The sequence below is a fragment of the Camellia sinensis genome, chromosome 1 (genome assembly GCF_055761805.1).
Source record: "Camellia sinensis isolate YWXY chromosome 1, ASM5576180v1, whole genome shotgun sequence".
NCBI classification, from domain to species: domain Eukaryota; kingdom Viridiplantae; phylum Streptophyta; class Magnoliopsida; order Ericales; family Theaceae; genus Camellia; species Camellia sinensis.
In genome coordinates, this window is record NC_138961.1 from 242,801,145 (window position 1) to 242,814,592 (window position 13,448).

At 32.4% G+C, this 13,448-nt stretch overlaps 1 protein-coding gene across 1 annotated transcript; it reads left to right on the forward strand.

Moving 5' to 3' along the window:
• The first annotated feature begins 1,540 nt into the window (after positions 1-1,540).
• On the forward strand, positions 1,541-5,334 carry LOC114263479 (protein NRT1/ PTR FAMILY 5.9). Its single transcript, XM_028204027.2, has 4 exons — positions 1,541-1,883; positions 1,974-2,191; positions 3,745-4,256; positions 4,510-5,334. The coding sequence occupies exons 1-4, from the start codon at positions 1,829-1,831 to the stop codon at positions 5,312-5,314; spliced, it is 1,590 nt and encodes a 529-aa protein (XP_028059828.1). The 5' UTR covers positions 1,541-1,828; the 3' UTR covers positions 5,315-5,334.
• The last annotated feature ends 8,114 nt before the right edge of the window (positions 5,335-13,448 follow it).

The window sequence follows — 13,448 nt, forward strand, 5'->3', positions numbered from 1 at the left end:
CTTTTAGATATAAATAACAATGCTTAAAAAAAAAAAAATTGAAAATTTAAACCATTGAATCAGCACCTGTTCCTGTGATATTTTTGCATTGGGATAGTTTTTTTTTTTTGGTCCAGCCATCTGGTATCCGACCCTTCGGGCCGACTAATCCGGATTCGGGGCGTAGTTTTGGATGGTTAGACTCAAAGCCCCTCCCAATTGGTGATGCGGGGAATCGAACCGTAGTCCTTCCTACCAAGTCAAGCTCCAATCGCCACTTGACCACCAACCAATTGGTTTTGCATTGGGATAGTTGGCCTGTCCATGTGTATCATATTTGCCACGCGGCAATGTTACAAATTCTGTAACACGTAACATTAAATTAATCTTACGTATGAATATCAAATACTACTAAATTTTTTATAAAAAAATCCATCAAATCTAACACTAAGGCCCCGTTGGAGAACTTACCTTTTTAGTCAAAAAGTCAAAAAGTTACTAAATTAGTCAAAAAACCAACAACTCATACCAAAAAGTCAAAGATTCTTTTTTCTCTCTACATTTTGCACATCTTTTCGTAATTAGCCAAAAAAATTATCCCAAACATACAAGTTTTTTTTAGCTACTTTTTAGTTAAATAGCCAAAAAGTTACTAAATTAGCCTGTTCCCAAACGAGACCTAATTTGATAAAAAAACAAAGAATAAAGGTTGAGACTGCTTTTGGGGGTCACTTCCTTGACCCCTTTAGTTTTGATTGGTCATTTTTTTTTTTTCTTCTCACCCAATCTCCAACCTCCATAAGTGTGAAAAGATAGTGGGGATGAATGTTTTACGGGGGTCTAAATCAATGCCCAAAAACAAATTTGTAACCTACATTTCCTATGAATATTGCTACAACATAGGCATATGTACCCGTCTTGATTGACCCGCCGTGACGACACCACCAACTGATAAAAAAATAATCCATTGGCCCTTTTGTCTTTTATAAATCTGTTTTTATGCTTCAAAAAATAAAAACAACTTATGGTGATGTCCTAGTGTCCCATGAAATCAAAAGAATCAAACTTTGAGCTAATAAATTTTAAAATATACTTTAGTTTTAAAATTTTAAATTGTTCCATTTTGGTGTTAAAGTATGTAAATGTTACATTTTTGTCTATTTTATTATCATCATTTAAAACTAATAACAAGATGAGATGTATTTTTATAATTTTACAAAAATAAATAAATAATAGAATTAAAAGATTACGGACCAAAAATGCAAGAAATCATGTATTTCAGTGATTAAAATAAAGTAAAATGTATATTTTAAGAATGAAAACTTGGCGAAATAAAAACTTCCAGTCTGCGTATATTTGATTATTTTAATTTTGTTAAAACTTGATGTAAAATTTTGAAAATACCTCTCCTCGTTTGTTATTAATTTTGGAAGGTACTATCCTAAGGAATTAAAGTGTAATAAATTTCATATTTTGAAGATAAAAGTGAAACAATTAAAAAATTAAGAATCAAAGTGTAACATACCATATATATATATATTTGAGAACCACTAGTATAATTAACCCAGAAAGGAAAAAAGAAAAATGCAGTGATGGAATCGATCTAATAATAAAAAACAAGAGAAAAATGAAAAGTGGTATTTACGTGTTTGTTTGTTTGCTATGGGGAGACTGAGCCTCTTTAGAGTTTGAAAGCCATAGGAACAAACTTTCGTGGGGATATGTCATGAACATGATAGACTCTACTTTGGCTCTTTTTTATTTTCCATCACGACCACCCTCTTATATTGTTCTGTAAATTTCAGAGTTGCATTGCTCAGTAGTCATCAGTACATTGATTTTCTTTCTCATGGCTGGAGCACAGAGACCACAAGGACTCAACAAGCCATGTATTCTCCTCATAGGTGGTGGTTCTCCATTGAACTTCTTGTTTACATTTCAATAGTTTTTTGTTTTTCTTATCTCTTTTTCTGAATCTTTTAAAATTTTGACAGTGATATCTGGAATGGAGAGGTTTGCATACAAAGGGGTGGCATCAAATTTGGTGACATACCTCACTGATGTAGTGAAGATGAGCAACTCATCGGCGGCCAAGACAGTCAACAGTTGGTGTGGATTTACCTCTATGCTGCCACTGTTGGTAGCACCCCTTGCTGACTCTTACTGGGATCAGTATACTACTGTAGTAGTCTCTTCTTTGCTCTATGTTCTGGTCAGTTTACTCTGCTTCCCATTAATATTATTTTTACGGTAAATTACAAATATTTTGTAATTTTGGAAATTACAAATACTCCTTTGTGAGAATTTTTTTATTTAATAGAATTAATAAAAAAATTAAAATTTTTAACTACTTTCCTATATAATAAGAAAATTCATATTTTAAACAAATCTTAGCGAATGTATTTATAATTTATCCTTATTTTTAATAGGGAGTGGGATCCCGTTTGTTTAAAGAGTTAGAGTTGGGATTTGGATTAAGATGGAGGTGCGACCCACTATATGTTATGTTTGTTTTGAGAGATGGGGAGGGAACTCCTAATCCCTTGATATTAGGATGGGCCTTGGGGACAGTATTAGGATGGAGGCTTGGGACTTGGTATTAGAAAAATAGTCCGCCGGACTTTTTTATTTTATTTTATACATGTTGGGCTTTTTTTTAAACATTAGTGTTTAATTTTTTGTATTTTTTGTTAAGTAAAAATCATAGTTTTATTTTTTATTTTATTTTTTATTTTTTACATGTTGGGCATTTTTTTTGAACATTAATGTATAATGTTTTTGTATTTTTTAATTTGTTTTATTATTTTATATTTATTTTATATAAAAATAATTTAACAATCCCTATACAAATAACTATTATCAAAATAAACACAATTTTACTTAATCTCTCCACTATCAATCCTCTCACTATTAATTCTCTCACTACAAACTTTCTTTATTCTATCTATGAAAACAAACGGGTTTAAGTGATAAATTTCGAGTCCTGCTGCCTGCACTAAAAAAAATCTAAAGTTTAATCTGACAGTTGACGGTCCCACATTATGTGGAATGCCCCGTGTAAATTTTTTTTACTTATCCAATGATGTCATATGGTTAATATATTATTCCATTAGGATGGTGGTTGGAACCCGAGTCATCAAACACTCCTCTCATTTTAGTGTAATGTCGATTAAAAAAGTTCATAGCTAAAGATGATTAGGGGCAGTATCTAAATTGGACAATGATAGTCACTAATGAGAGAGTGAAAGAATAGGAGTCTAGTGGGTGTTATTAGTGATGCATAATTAACAGCTGATTTGGTTTCTTTTTCCCTTTTGGATGAATGGGATGCAACTTTTGTCCATAAAATTGCTCAGAAAATGATCCTATGGTCCAAATTCAACTTTTGTTTGATGGATTACATATGTAAAATCAATCTCAGCCACACATTAGCTTTTTTGTGCAATTTTCTGGGCAAAAACTCTGAGAATCAAGCATAACTGACAGGTGATTCAATTTTATTTTTTTTTTGGTCGACTTATGTGAAGATTCATGGGACGATGTAAAGAACCGAAAAAAGACTGGCCATAGAAATAAACTTCGATCTCTTGTCAAGTTTCAGAAATGTGGTTTGTAATTAATCATTTTGGGAATACAACATCATCTGACTCGGAATGAAGATACAAAAAAAAAAAAGGGTTAATTACACAAATAATTTTTGAAGTATGCAATTTGTTACCGTTCAAAAATCAATTGAATTTTTTATCTGCTTCCTTTCGTTTACAGGGACTTCTAGCATTAACATCAACCACATTCCAATGGTCTTGGATTCCCACCAGCAAAACCAGCTCCTCTTCATACCTGTTTTGGTCTCTCTACATGATTTCAATAGGCCAAGGAGGTTACAATCCATCTTTACAAGCCTTTGGAGCCGATCAACTCGAAAATGAGGAAGACGAATTGCCCTGCACCAAAAATGATCAGAAGTCCGACAAGAAAAGCTTGTTCTTCCAGTGGTGGTACTTCGGCGTTTGCAGTGGCAGCCTTCTAGGTGTCTCACTCATGTCCTATGTCCAAGAAATGTTAGGTTGGGGCATGGGATTTGCTATCCCCACAATTGCAATGGTTACATCAATTGCAATTTTCTCTAGTGGGAGCAGATTTTACACTTACAAACAGGTCAAGCGCGCCGATGTGAAGTCCTTGGAGAGTATAGTTCATGCCATCAAATCAACTGCCTCGAAAATGATGGATGGTTGGTGCACACATGCAAGCAAATCCGATGTGGCTGAGATGGAGTAAGTTTCAAGACTTCACAATTTAAAATTTAGAGAAAAGTTAGAAATTATGAAATTTTTTTCATGAAAATAATCATGAAAGATTTATGACCCTTGGATTACCTTGATTAGTGTGTGGTGCTTTATTTTAAGTATAATCCAATGATCACAAAACTTTCATGATTATTTTCATGAAAGATTTTTCATGATACGTAACATTGTTGTAAAATTTATTGGTAATTTTGGTACTAATGATAGGATTATCTATTTATAGGCTTCAAGAGAAACCACTTCGTCATGAAGACCTTGAACATGTCGATGAGGGCTTAGACGACACTGCCAACAATGGAATTCAACTTCTTGAAATTGCGAAAGTCGTATTTCATCTTTTGCCAATATGGATTATGCTTCTGATGTTTGCAGTGATTTTCCAACAGCCTCCAACATTCTTTACTAAACAAGGCATGACGATGAAAAGGAACATTGGAAGCAACTTCAAAATCCCCCCAGCCACACTACAAAGCGCAATCACAGTGTCGATAATTATTTTGATGCCTTTTTATGACACGTTCTTTATCCCCTTTGCTCGCATTATCACACGTAGTGAGAAAGGCATCGATGTGATGCAGAGGATGGGGATTGGAATGTTCCTGTCGGTCATAGCCATGGCAATTGCGGCACTTGTCGAAGCAAAGAGGCTTGAGATGAGTAGAAACACACAATCAGAAACAGTTGCACTGAGCATATTTTGGTTGCTACCACAGTACATTCTATTGGGTATTTCAGACATTTTCACTGTTGTTGGGATGCAAGAGTTCTTTTACAGTGAAGTTCCTGCAAGAATGAGAACTATGGGGATAGCACTATACACTAGTGTTTTTGGGGTAGGAAGCTTCTTGAGTGCGTTGTTAATCTCTCTTCTTGAGTTTATCTTAAGTTCAAGGGGAAGACAAAACTGGTTCTCTGACAACATGAAAGATGCCCGGCTAGACAAGTACTACTGGCTTCTAGCCGCGTTAAGTGCATTAAGCTTGCTAATATTTGTGATTTTGTGTAGATTTTACAAAAGTAGGGTATGAAATGAATTGGTTAATGTCAATCTCTCCTTTTGAGTTTTGGTGTACATGTTTGTGAAATGGATATTTTCCGACAGTTTCGCTACTGGGGAGCAAAAATAATACAAATCATGCATCAAGTACTTGAGAAATTAACAAATATTTAAATTTTGGATGACCATAAAAATATAAATAACATTTTAAATATGGTAATTGAAGATTCTTATTCAAAAGGATAAATTACAAATACACCCTTTAAGGTTTGCTTAAAATGCGGGCCGTCTCTTGTTATTTGAAAAATTACAAATATCTAATTTTTAGAATTTTTTATTTAACATAATTAATTGAAAAAATAAAATTTCTAACTTCTCTCATATACAATGATAAAATTATATGAATTAGTAATTGAAATAAATTTCTGACATCATTAAAAATTGTTAATTGACTTCTTGATTAATTAATAAAATGAACTATTTTTTATGAAATTAAAAACGTCAAGGGACGAGATGTAATTTTTAAAACTGCAAGAAACAAATCATTTTTTAAGAAAATCTCAAGAAATATATTTGTAATTTACCATATTCAAAATATACATACATCAAATGATAATGGTAAATTACAAGAAATATTTTTTACTCTAAAGTGAAAAACACAGGGTGATGAATGGAATATGGGGCAAAATAAATAGGGAGATTTGGTCAAAACTCCTTTATAATAAAATTTTATTGTATTAAGGATAAACACAAAAAGTTTTCTTTCAAAAGTCTAACAAATATCACTATTATCAAAATATTAAACTTTAAAATAATATAACTTTTGATGCAGATGTCAGTTTTTAATAAAATTAATATTTTTACAATTCTCTCATCAAGATCTATTAAATAAGATCTCTGTTGACTATAAAATTCTTTATAAAAAAAATTTATTACCGTTAAAATTGATATAAACAGTAACAGTAACATGTTACTCTTTTTGACAATTATTCTATTTGACAGTAACATGTTACTCTGGCAATATTGTTAAGAAAGAAAGGGGAAAAAAAAAGATATTTTACTTTGTCCTTACTCAATTATGTATTTTCTCCTTAGGGGGTTTATGAAAAAAAATAAATTGAGTTGTCTTTTTCACCAAATAAGGGTCAATCAAAGGGATTTTGACTAAAATTTTCAAATGAAAATAAAGAAAATTCTACATTTAGTTTGGACTAATTACATTTTTTTTTTTGAGTGGTGCTATTAGCACCCCATGAATTATTTTGGATCCCTCATTGCTTTAGACCTCCACTTATGAATTTTGAAACCCTTAAAATTTCCTTTTTCTCCCTAAATAATACCAAAATTATCCTTAAATATTCCACCCATTGAATGCAAACTCCTATACCCCTACACTCCAAAAAAAACCTCTCTTTCAAAAAAACCGAACAAAACCCACAAAGAAGAAGAAGAAGAGTTTCATTATTTTCAAAATCCACAAAGAAGAAGAATATTATCTCTACCGGTTTAACCATTGTCATAGTGAGTATGTGCTCTTTCTCTCTCTCTCTCTCATTGCTTCTTCAAAATTGAAACTACCGAACTTGAAAAAATAAAATTTCTGCGACTGTTAAGAATTTTAACCGTTGAAAGTGTTAACAAATTTCTATGTTCAGACCTGTATTCCCGAACAAATAATTTATGTTTGAGAATGTGTTCACGAACAAATAAGTAATGTTCGGGCACGTATTTCCGAACTTGAAAAAATGAAAACTTCTACAAGCGTTAACAATTTTGACTGTTCAATGTGTTAAGAAATTTCCATGTTCGGACTTGCATTCCCGAACATTACTTATTTGTTTGAGAACATATTCCCGAACAAATAAGAAATATTCGTGCCTGTATTCACGAAATTGAAAAAATGAAAACTTCTACAAGCATTAATAATTTTGACCGTTCAATGTATTAAGAAATTTTCATGTTTTAACCGTTCAATGTAGGTAATCAAATGGTTGTCACCGTTACCGCCGGAATATTGCCGCAAAGGGTTTTCAATGTTTTGAGATTGGGTAGGTTTTGAAGGTGGGATTTGAAAAAGATGGATGGGTGGTGATAGAAGTGTGTGCTCTCATAAATCCTAATTCATGATGTAATGGGTGTGTAGATTTAATTGTGAGATAAGGTGTCCCAAAATTAATGATGTCATTTGTAGTAATTTTATTTGAGGTTATTATTGTAATAAAAAAAAGACTAAAAATTAGGAAATCTAAAATAATTTATGGAGTAGCATTTTTTTTTCCCCTTATAAAGACAAAGCATTTTGTTTTTTTTCCCCTTATAAAGACAAAGTGTAAAATTGTTTGAGCGTTCAAAATCGTTTGGCTCGAAACCTAAAACGACGTCATTTTGGATTCTCTTATCGGTAACATGTAATAAAATTCTCTTACCGGTAAGATAATAAAAAACGATGTCATTTTAAATTCGGGACAAATTCGAACTTGAAAATTTCGGGCCCTGTAGCAGCTTTGGACAAAGTAAGGGTACTCGTCAAGGTAAATATATACTCGTGGGAAAATTACCCATTAGGGCTATCATTAAAAAATTATTACAAATTTATTAAAAAAATTATAATTATAGTTATTAATATTTATAAAATCTATCATTTATTTGTAATTTTTTTTAAAATCTATAATTAATTGAAATTTCTTCTATATTTATCCCATTTGTGCCATGTAATGAATGGTACAATGATTTTATTTTTTTGATAATTCAGTACGAAATCTATTGAATCGACTAATCTAAAATTTTTTTCACTGTGTACTTATGAGAATCTCACGCTATAAAAAATTAAAATTTTAGAGATCAAAATTTAGGAACAAAATTATTTTTTAAGGACCAAATAATTTTGTTCCAAAATGTGTGGTTATTATATTTTTAGCAACAAAAATTAGACATTAGTGATGAATTATTATTTTTTGTCTCAAAAAGTAAACCATTTGGAGACTAAATTATTTTGTCCCTAAAAGCCTATTTATTAGTGACAATTTCAAAATTTTGTCGCTGAAAACCTTATTTTTAACTTTTCGGGACGACTTTTTAGCGACTATCCTCACGAAGATAGGAATTGATTCCTAAATATCTTTTGCAACAAAATTTTCACTTTTAGAGATTAAAACATTTAATTTTTAAAATTCTTATATATTATAGCGTCAATTAAAGTCGAGCAATATATTCTAAAATTGAGCTTTCTTTGAACCCTCTATTTACTTTAGAAATTACTTGGGAGTTTTAATTCGTAAAGTATATAAATAAAAATCTATTTACTTCAGAAATTTAATAGAATCAATTGATAATTAAATAGTTTAACAATAATTTAGTGATAGAAAATAAAATTAACTCTATTCTAAATGTATTTGTAATTTATTTTAATTTTAATTTTAATGAGACAAAATAAAAAAAAATATAAGAACAATATTAGAAATTATTTAAAATGGTCTAAATAAATATATTTTTTAATTTTTATAAAAAAATATATAAAAAAATAAAAAGATAGGAGTCAAATAAATACACTTATATCAATCATTATGCTAAATAACTATTTATATATGTCGATCGTCTAGAAGTCATCCAGTAACAAACAGGTGTGGCTGAGGAGGGTGATAACTGAGCATGCACAAATTCGAACCGGAGAAACTCAAATTTGATGGATAATCATTTTTTAAAAAAGCAATGTTATAATTATAAATTTTTTTTTATAAAAATGATCATAAAAAATTCATAATCCTTATATTACATTTAAAATAAAATATCACACATTAATTAAAGTAATTCAAGAATTACAAATCATTCATAATCATTTTTATAAAAAAAAATTCATGATCTGTAATTTTATTTTTTATTTTTTAAATATAATAAATATGTTCCGAGTGTGTCTGGATTCGGGGAAAACGACCGACTTAACCTCCACGACGGCGTGAAGCAGAGGTCAAGAAGGGCTATCTGGTTTCCTCGGTTCCGTCACGTACGAGGTATGCAAACCTCACATCCGTGCTTGGTTCTCTCTCTCTCTCTCTCTCTCTCTCTCTCTCTCTATTATAGAAGCCCTATAACTGCTTATCTCCTGAAAACGTTACAATTCCATATAGACGACAATGAAGAAAAAACACTCGGGTACGAAAACCCCCAAAATCATGTGTATGTAATATGTTTAGGGTAACATACACATACACATACACATACACATACACATTCACTCTCCCTTCCCTTTAATATGCATTTTTGATGTTACTGTGTCATTGACTCTTTTTTTTTTTTTGGATGTTTTTTTGTATGTGGATAGTGAATTTCTGAATTATCATTTTTTTTTCTTCTTATTTTTTTTATCTTCTGCCTATTAATCTAACAATTAATCTCTTTTATTTCTGATTTTGACATATATTGGAGGGGGAGAAAAAGTATTGGAGAGAAAAATGATTAGCAGGGGAGATCGGAATTGTTTGATTGGAGTGTTTTATGTTGCTTTTCTAGTTGTTTTTGTTCTTGAGTGTTACATTTTAGGAGTGTATGTTTTCCTAGATTTTTGTGGGTCTTTATAATCCAAATACTTACTATTCCATGACAACTAAAACTAACTTACACTTGGCACTTTGCAAACTGATGTTTCAATATTTTTGTAAGCCATATGGCATGAATTATGTTAGTTGCCAAGGGTTTTGTAGAAAGTATAGCTGCTGTTATTAGGAAAGATGATAGGATTATGTTAGTTAAACTAGTTATTGAAGAGAATATAATGAACATTATTAGTACTTACGCCCTCCAAGTAGGATTAAATAATTAGATTAAGAGAGTTTTTTGGAACCAAATGGATGAGGTATTACTGGAAATACCCGTAGGAGAGAACCTAGTGTAAGTGGTGATTTCAATGGCCATGTAGGAGTAGATAAACTAGGTTATGAGAAGGTGCATGGTGGGTATGGTTTCGGTGATAGAAATGAGGCTGGAGAGAGTACTTTAGATTTTGCGTTGCTTTTGACCCAGTGGTGGCCAATACTATGTATAAGAAGAGAGAGGAACATTTAATAACCTTCAAGAGTGGGTTAATTAAGAGTCAAATAGATTACTTTCTAATAAAAAAAGGGGACCGTTGTGGGTACTTGTGTCAAGCCCAATACATGGCAAGCCTTACGAATGCCACATTACCAAAACTCCACTCGCGTGGTAGACCAATAAGACACCACGTGGGCATATCACATGTTTGATACATGGCGAACCTTATGGGTGCCATGTGCCAAGGCACTATGCAAAATCAAGACTATATTCTTAGCCTAAGTGGGAGCATATACACAAGTTCAAATATGTCCAAATATGAAGAGCTCTGCAACAGGCAGCACCATAGCTCGCAGGCCCTTGGTTCTTCATACCTCACTCCAAAACCAAACAACAATATAATCAGCCCCTAGTTTACTTGGACTTGGATTGATGAGCCCTGGCTCTCCTAAACATTGAGATAGGCCGCAACCCATTCTCCTACTTGGTTGCCTAAAAACGAGCCCCTAGCTCTCCTAAACACTGAAGTGGGCCCTAGCCCATTCACCTATTTGGTTTCTTAGGTTTGGAGCAAGACCTAGGCACTATTGGCTGGGATCATCAGAGGATATTGGACTGGTGGCTGAGGTCATGGGATCGCCTAGATGGTTGTCTTCTTGCTAAGATAACTCCATCTCGACCAAGCATGGAGAAGAGGCAATAATGACCTCACATTCATGTCACCCGATACATAAATGAAACGTTACTTTCCACCTATCATGAAACATTGCTCTTTGCCTATTGTCAAGCCACAGACGGCAGAAGGGCTTATATCACTTCTGGTAGAGTTAGGGAGAACTAGCCACATGTTCAACAGGTTGCTTGGGCTTCAATACTCTTGCGACCTCTATAGTGTTTCGTATATGCGGCAAGAAACTTCACTCCGCCACAACAATACTTCGTAATTATGACATACTAAGTCTCACACTTAAACACCCCCTCTCACATTCTACATTAGTGTTGAAGGTCCATCACTGCCAACCTCTTCCTCTCCAAGCTTGCCTTGGCCTCCTCCTCTCCACCTCTGGTGATCTCAGTCTGTTAAAGTGTCCGCCATCTTCCCGGATCTTTAACCACATGTATCACCTACAACCGTCTAAAATGCAGCAACTATAAGATGATTCTTGAAGAGAGTTTGACGTCTCAATATAGGATTTTGGTACTAGATTTATGCTTTAAAGGGCAATACTAAGCTCGGAAAGATAGTAGGCGCAGGACTAGATGGTGGGGAATTTATATAATTTATATTTTCTTCAAGATTCATAATAAGAGTTTAAGAATTTATGTTCGAGGCATAGGTGTTAGAGGCTTCATATTTGTGATTTAAGGTTTGGGGAATTCACATAGTAAAATTTTTAATAAAAACATTTTTTGTCTTAATTTTATTTTAATTTTTTAAATATATAGTTGTTGATGTTTCCCTTTATTATATAATTTAAGCAATTAGGGTTTTAGTGTTCCTCTTAGGGTGTATTCAAGATAGGAAACATAAATTATGTGAAAATTCCATTTTATATTTGGGAAAACAAGTTTGTTATTAGATTTCTAGAATGCTAACTGCGTTATAAAACTTTTTCCAATCTATAATGTAAATTAAATGTTCTTTTCCAAAACAATTTTAAAAAAAATCTAATTGCTCCACCATAATGCTAACTTCTTCAATCAATAATGTACTAAAATCATTCTAATTAAACTATAATGAAAAAATATATATTAAAGATTTAATTTATACAATTGTAAAAAAAATTTCCATGCCAAAATTAGTGTTTGCACATTCCGCATCACGCTTGAGCTCACTAAGGCCTTTCATTACTTGGCCCTTGTGACATCTTTTTAGATGTTGGAGAAAATAGAAGCCCTGGCCTATGGATTCTAAATTTTTGATTGGACAATGAAAGGTTTTGTCATGAAGAGAAGGAAAGTTGTATGAGAAAATAGACAATAAAATTAGGAGCCTTTACTAGTTTATGATGGCAATAACATTAGGAGCCTTTACTAGTTGATGATGGCAATAAGAGTTTTTTTGTTTTTGTTCGTACCAATACATTGATAACATCATTTGGTATACAACTTCTGCTATAAAAATTTGATCACCATAGTACTACTCTAATTATTTCTTAGGGGAACCAAACTATATAAGATGCGTATCCCTTTGATCTGTGTTACATGGACTCGCCGGTTTAAGGTAGAGTACCTATGTCGACACAACATGACACGGGTGTAGGTGCGAGATATGTGTTGGATTCGGCATGGTTTTATCGGACACGGCTGACATGAGAGGAGAAAGAATAAGGGTTGTTGAGAGAAACTTACAATAGACCAATGATAGCCAGAGGTCATAAGCCTTTTCGCCAGAGGTCGCAAGGCCTTGTTGCCGGAGGTCGCAAGCCTTGGTAGTTGGATTGGAGGTCGCAAGCCTCTGCTCTGTCATCGCAAGCCTTTTGCTGGAGGTCGCAAGCCTCGTCAGAAAACTAACATAGATGAGAAAGGGAACTGAGAGAGATATGAAAGAGAGATGAGAATGAGAGAAAGAGAATTTATTCTGAGAAATAATTCTTTTTTATTTGTGGTAAGAGAAGTTATTCTCAATTTCAAATCTGAGAGAAAGATTGTACATAGAGTAGATATGTTCTTGCTTCACATGGCTCGAGATAGTTGGTGTTGGACTTGGACAGTGTGTTATAATTATGATAAGAGGAGATGGATATATAATATATATATATATATATATATACATATATGAGTACTGTTATTCTGACTTAAAAATTAGATATATTCTTTTATATATATTAAAAGGAGGGTAAATCATAAATACATTTCTTAATATTTGATTAAAATACGAATCGTCCTTGTAATTTTGGAAATTACATTCTATCCCCTGAGGTTTTAATTTCATAACAAATCGCCTCTTTTATTAATAAATCATTAAATCATTTAACCGTTTTTAATGATGTTAGAAATATTTTTCAATGAATAATTTAGGTAATTTTATTATTGTATAGGAGTGCAATTATGAATTTCATTTTTTTAGTTAATTTTGTTAAATAAAAAATTCTAATAAGGGGGTATTTGTAATTTTTCAAATCACAAGGAGCAATCTG

Excerpts from the sequence above, each read along its gene's own strand:
- LOC114263479 (XM_028204027.2), top strand. The coding sequence starts at position 1,829 with ATGGCTGGAGCACAGAGACCACAAGGACTCAACAAGCCATGTATTCTC. Across the intron at positions 1,884-1,973 it reads GCCATGTATTCTCCTCATAG|TGATATCTGGAATGGAGAGG; the intron begins GTGGTGGTTCTC and ends AAATTTTGACAG. Across the intron at positions 4,257-4,509 it reads TCCGATGTGGCTGAGATGGA|GCTTCAAGAGAAACCACTTC; the intron begins GTAAGTTTCAAG and ends ATCTATTTATAG.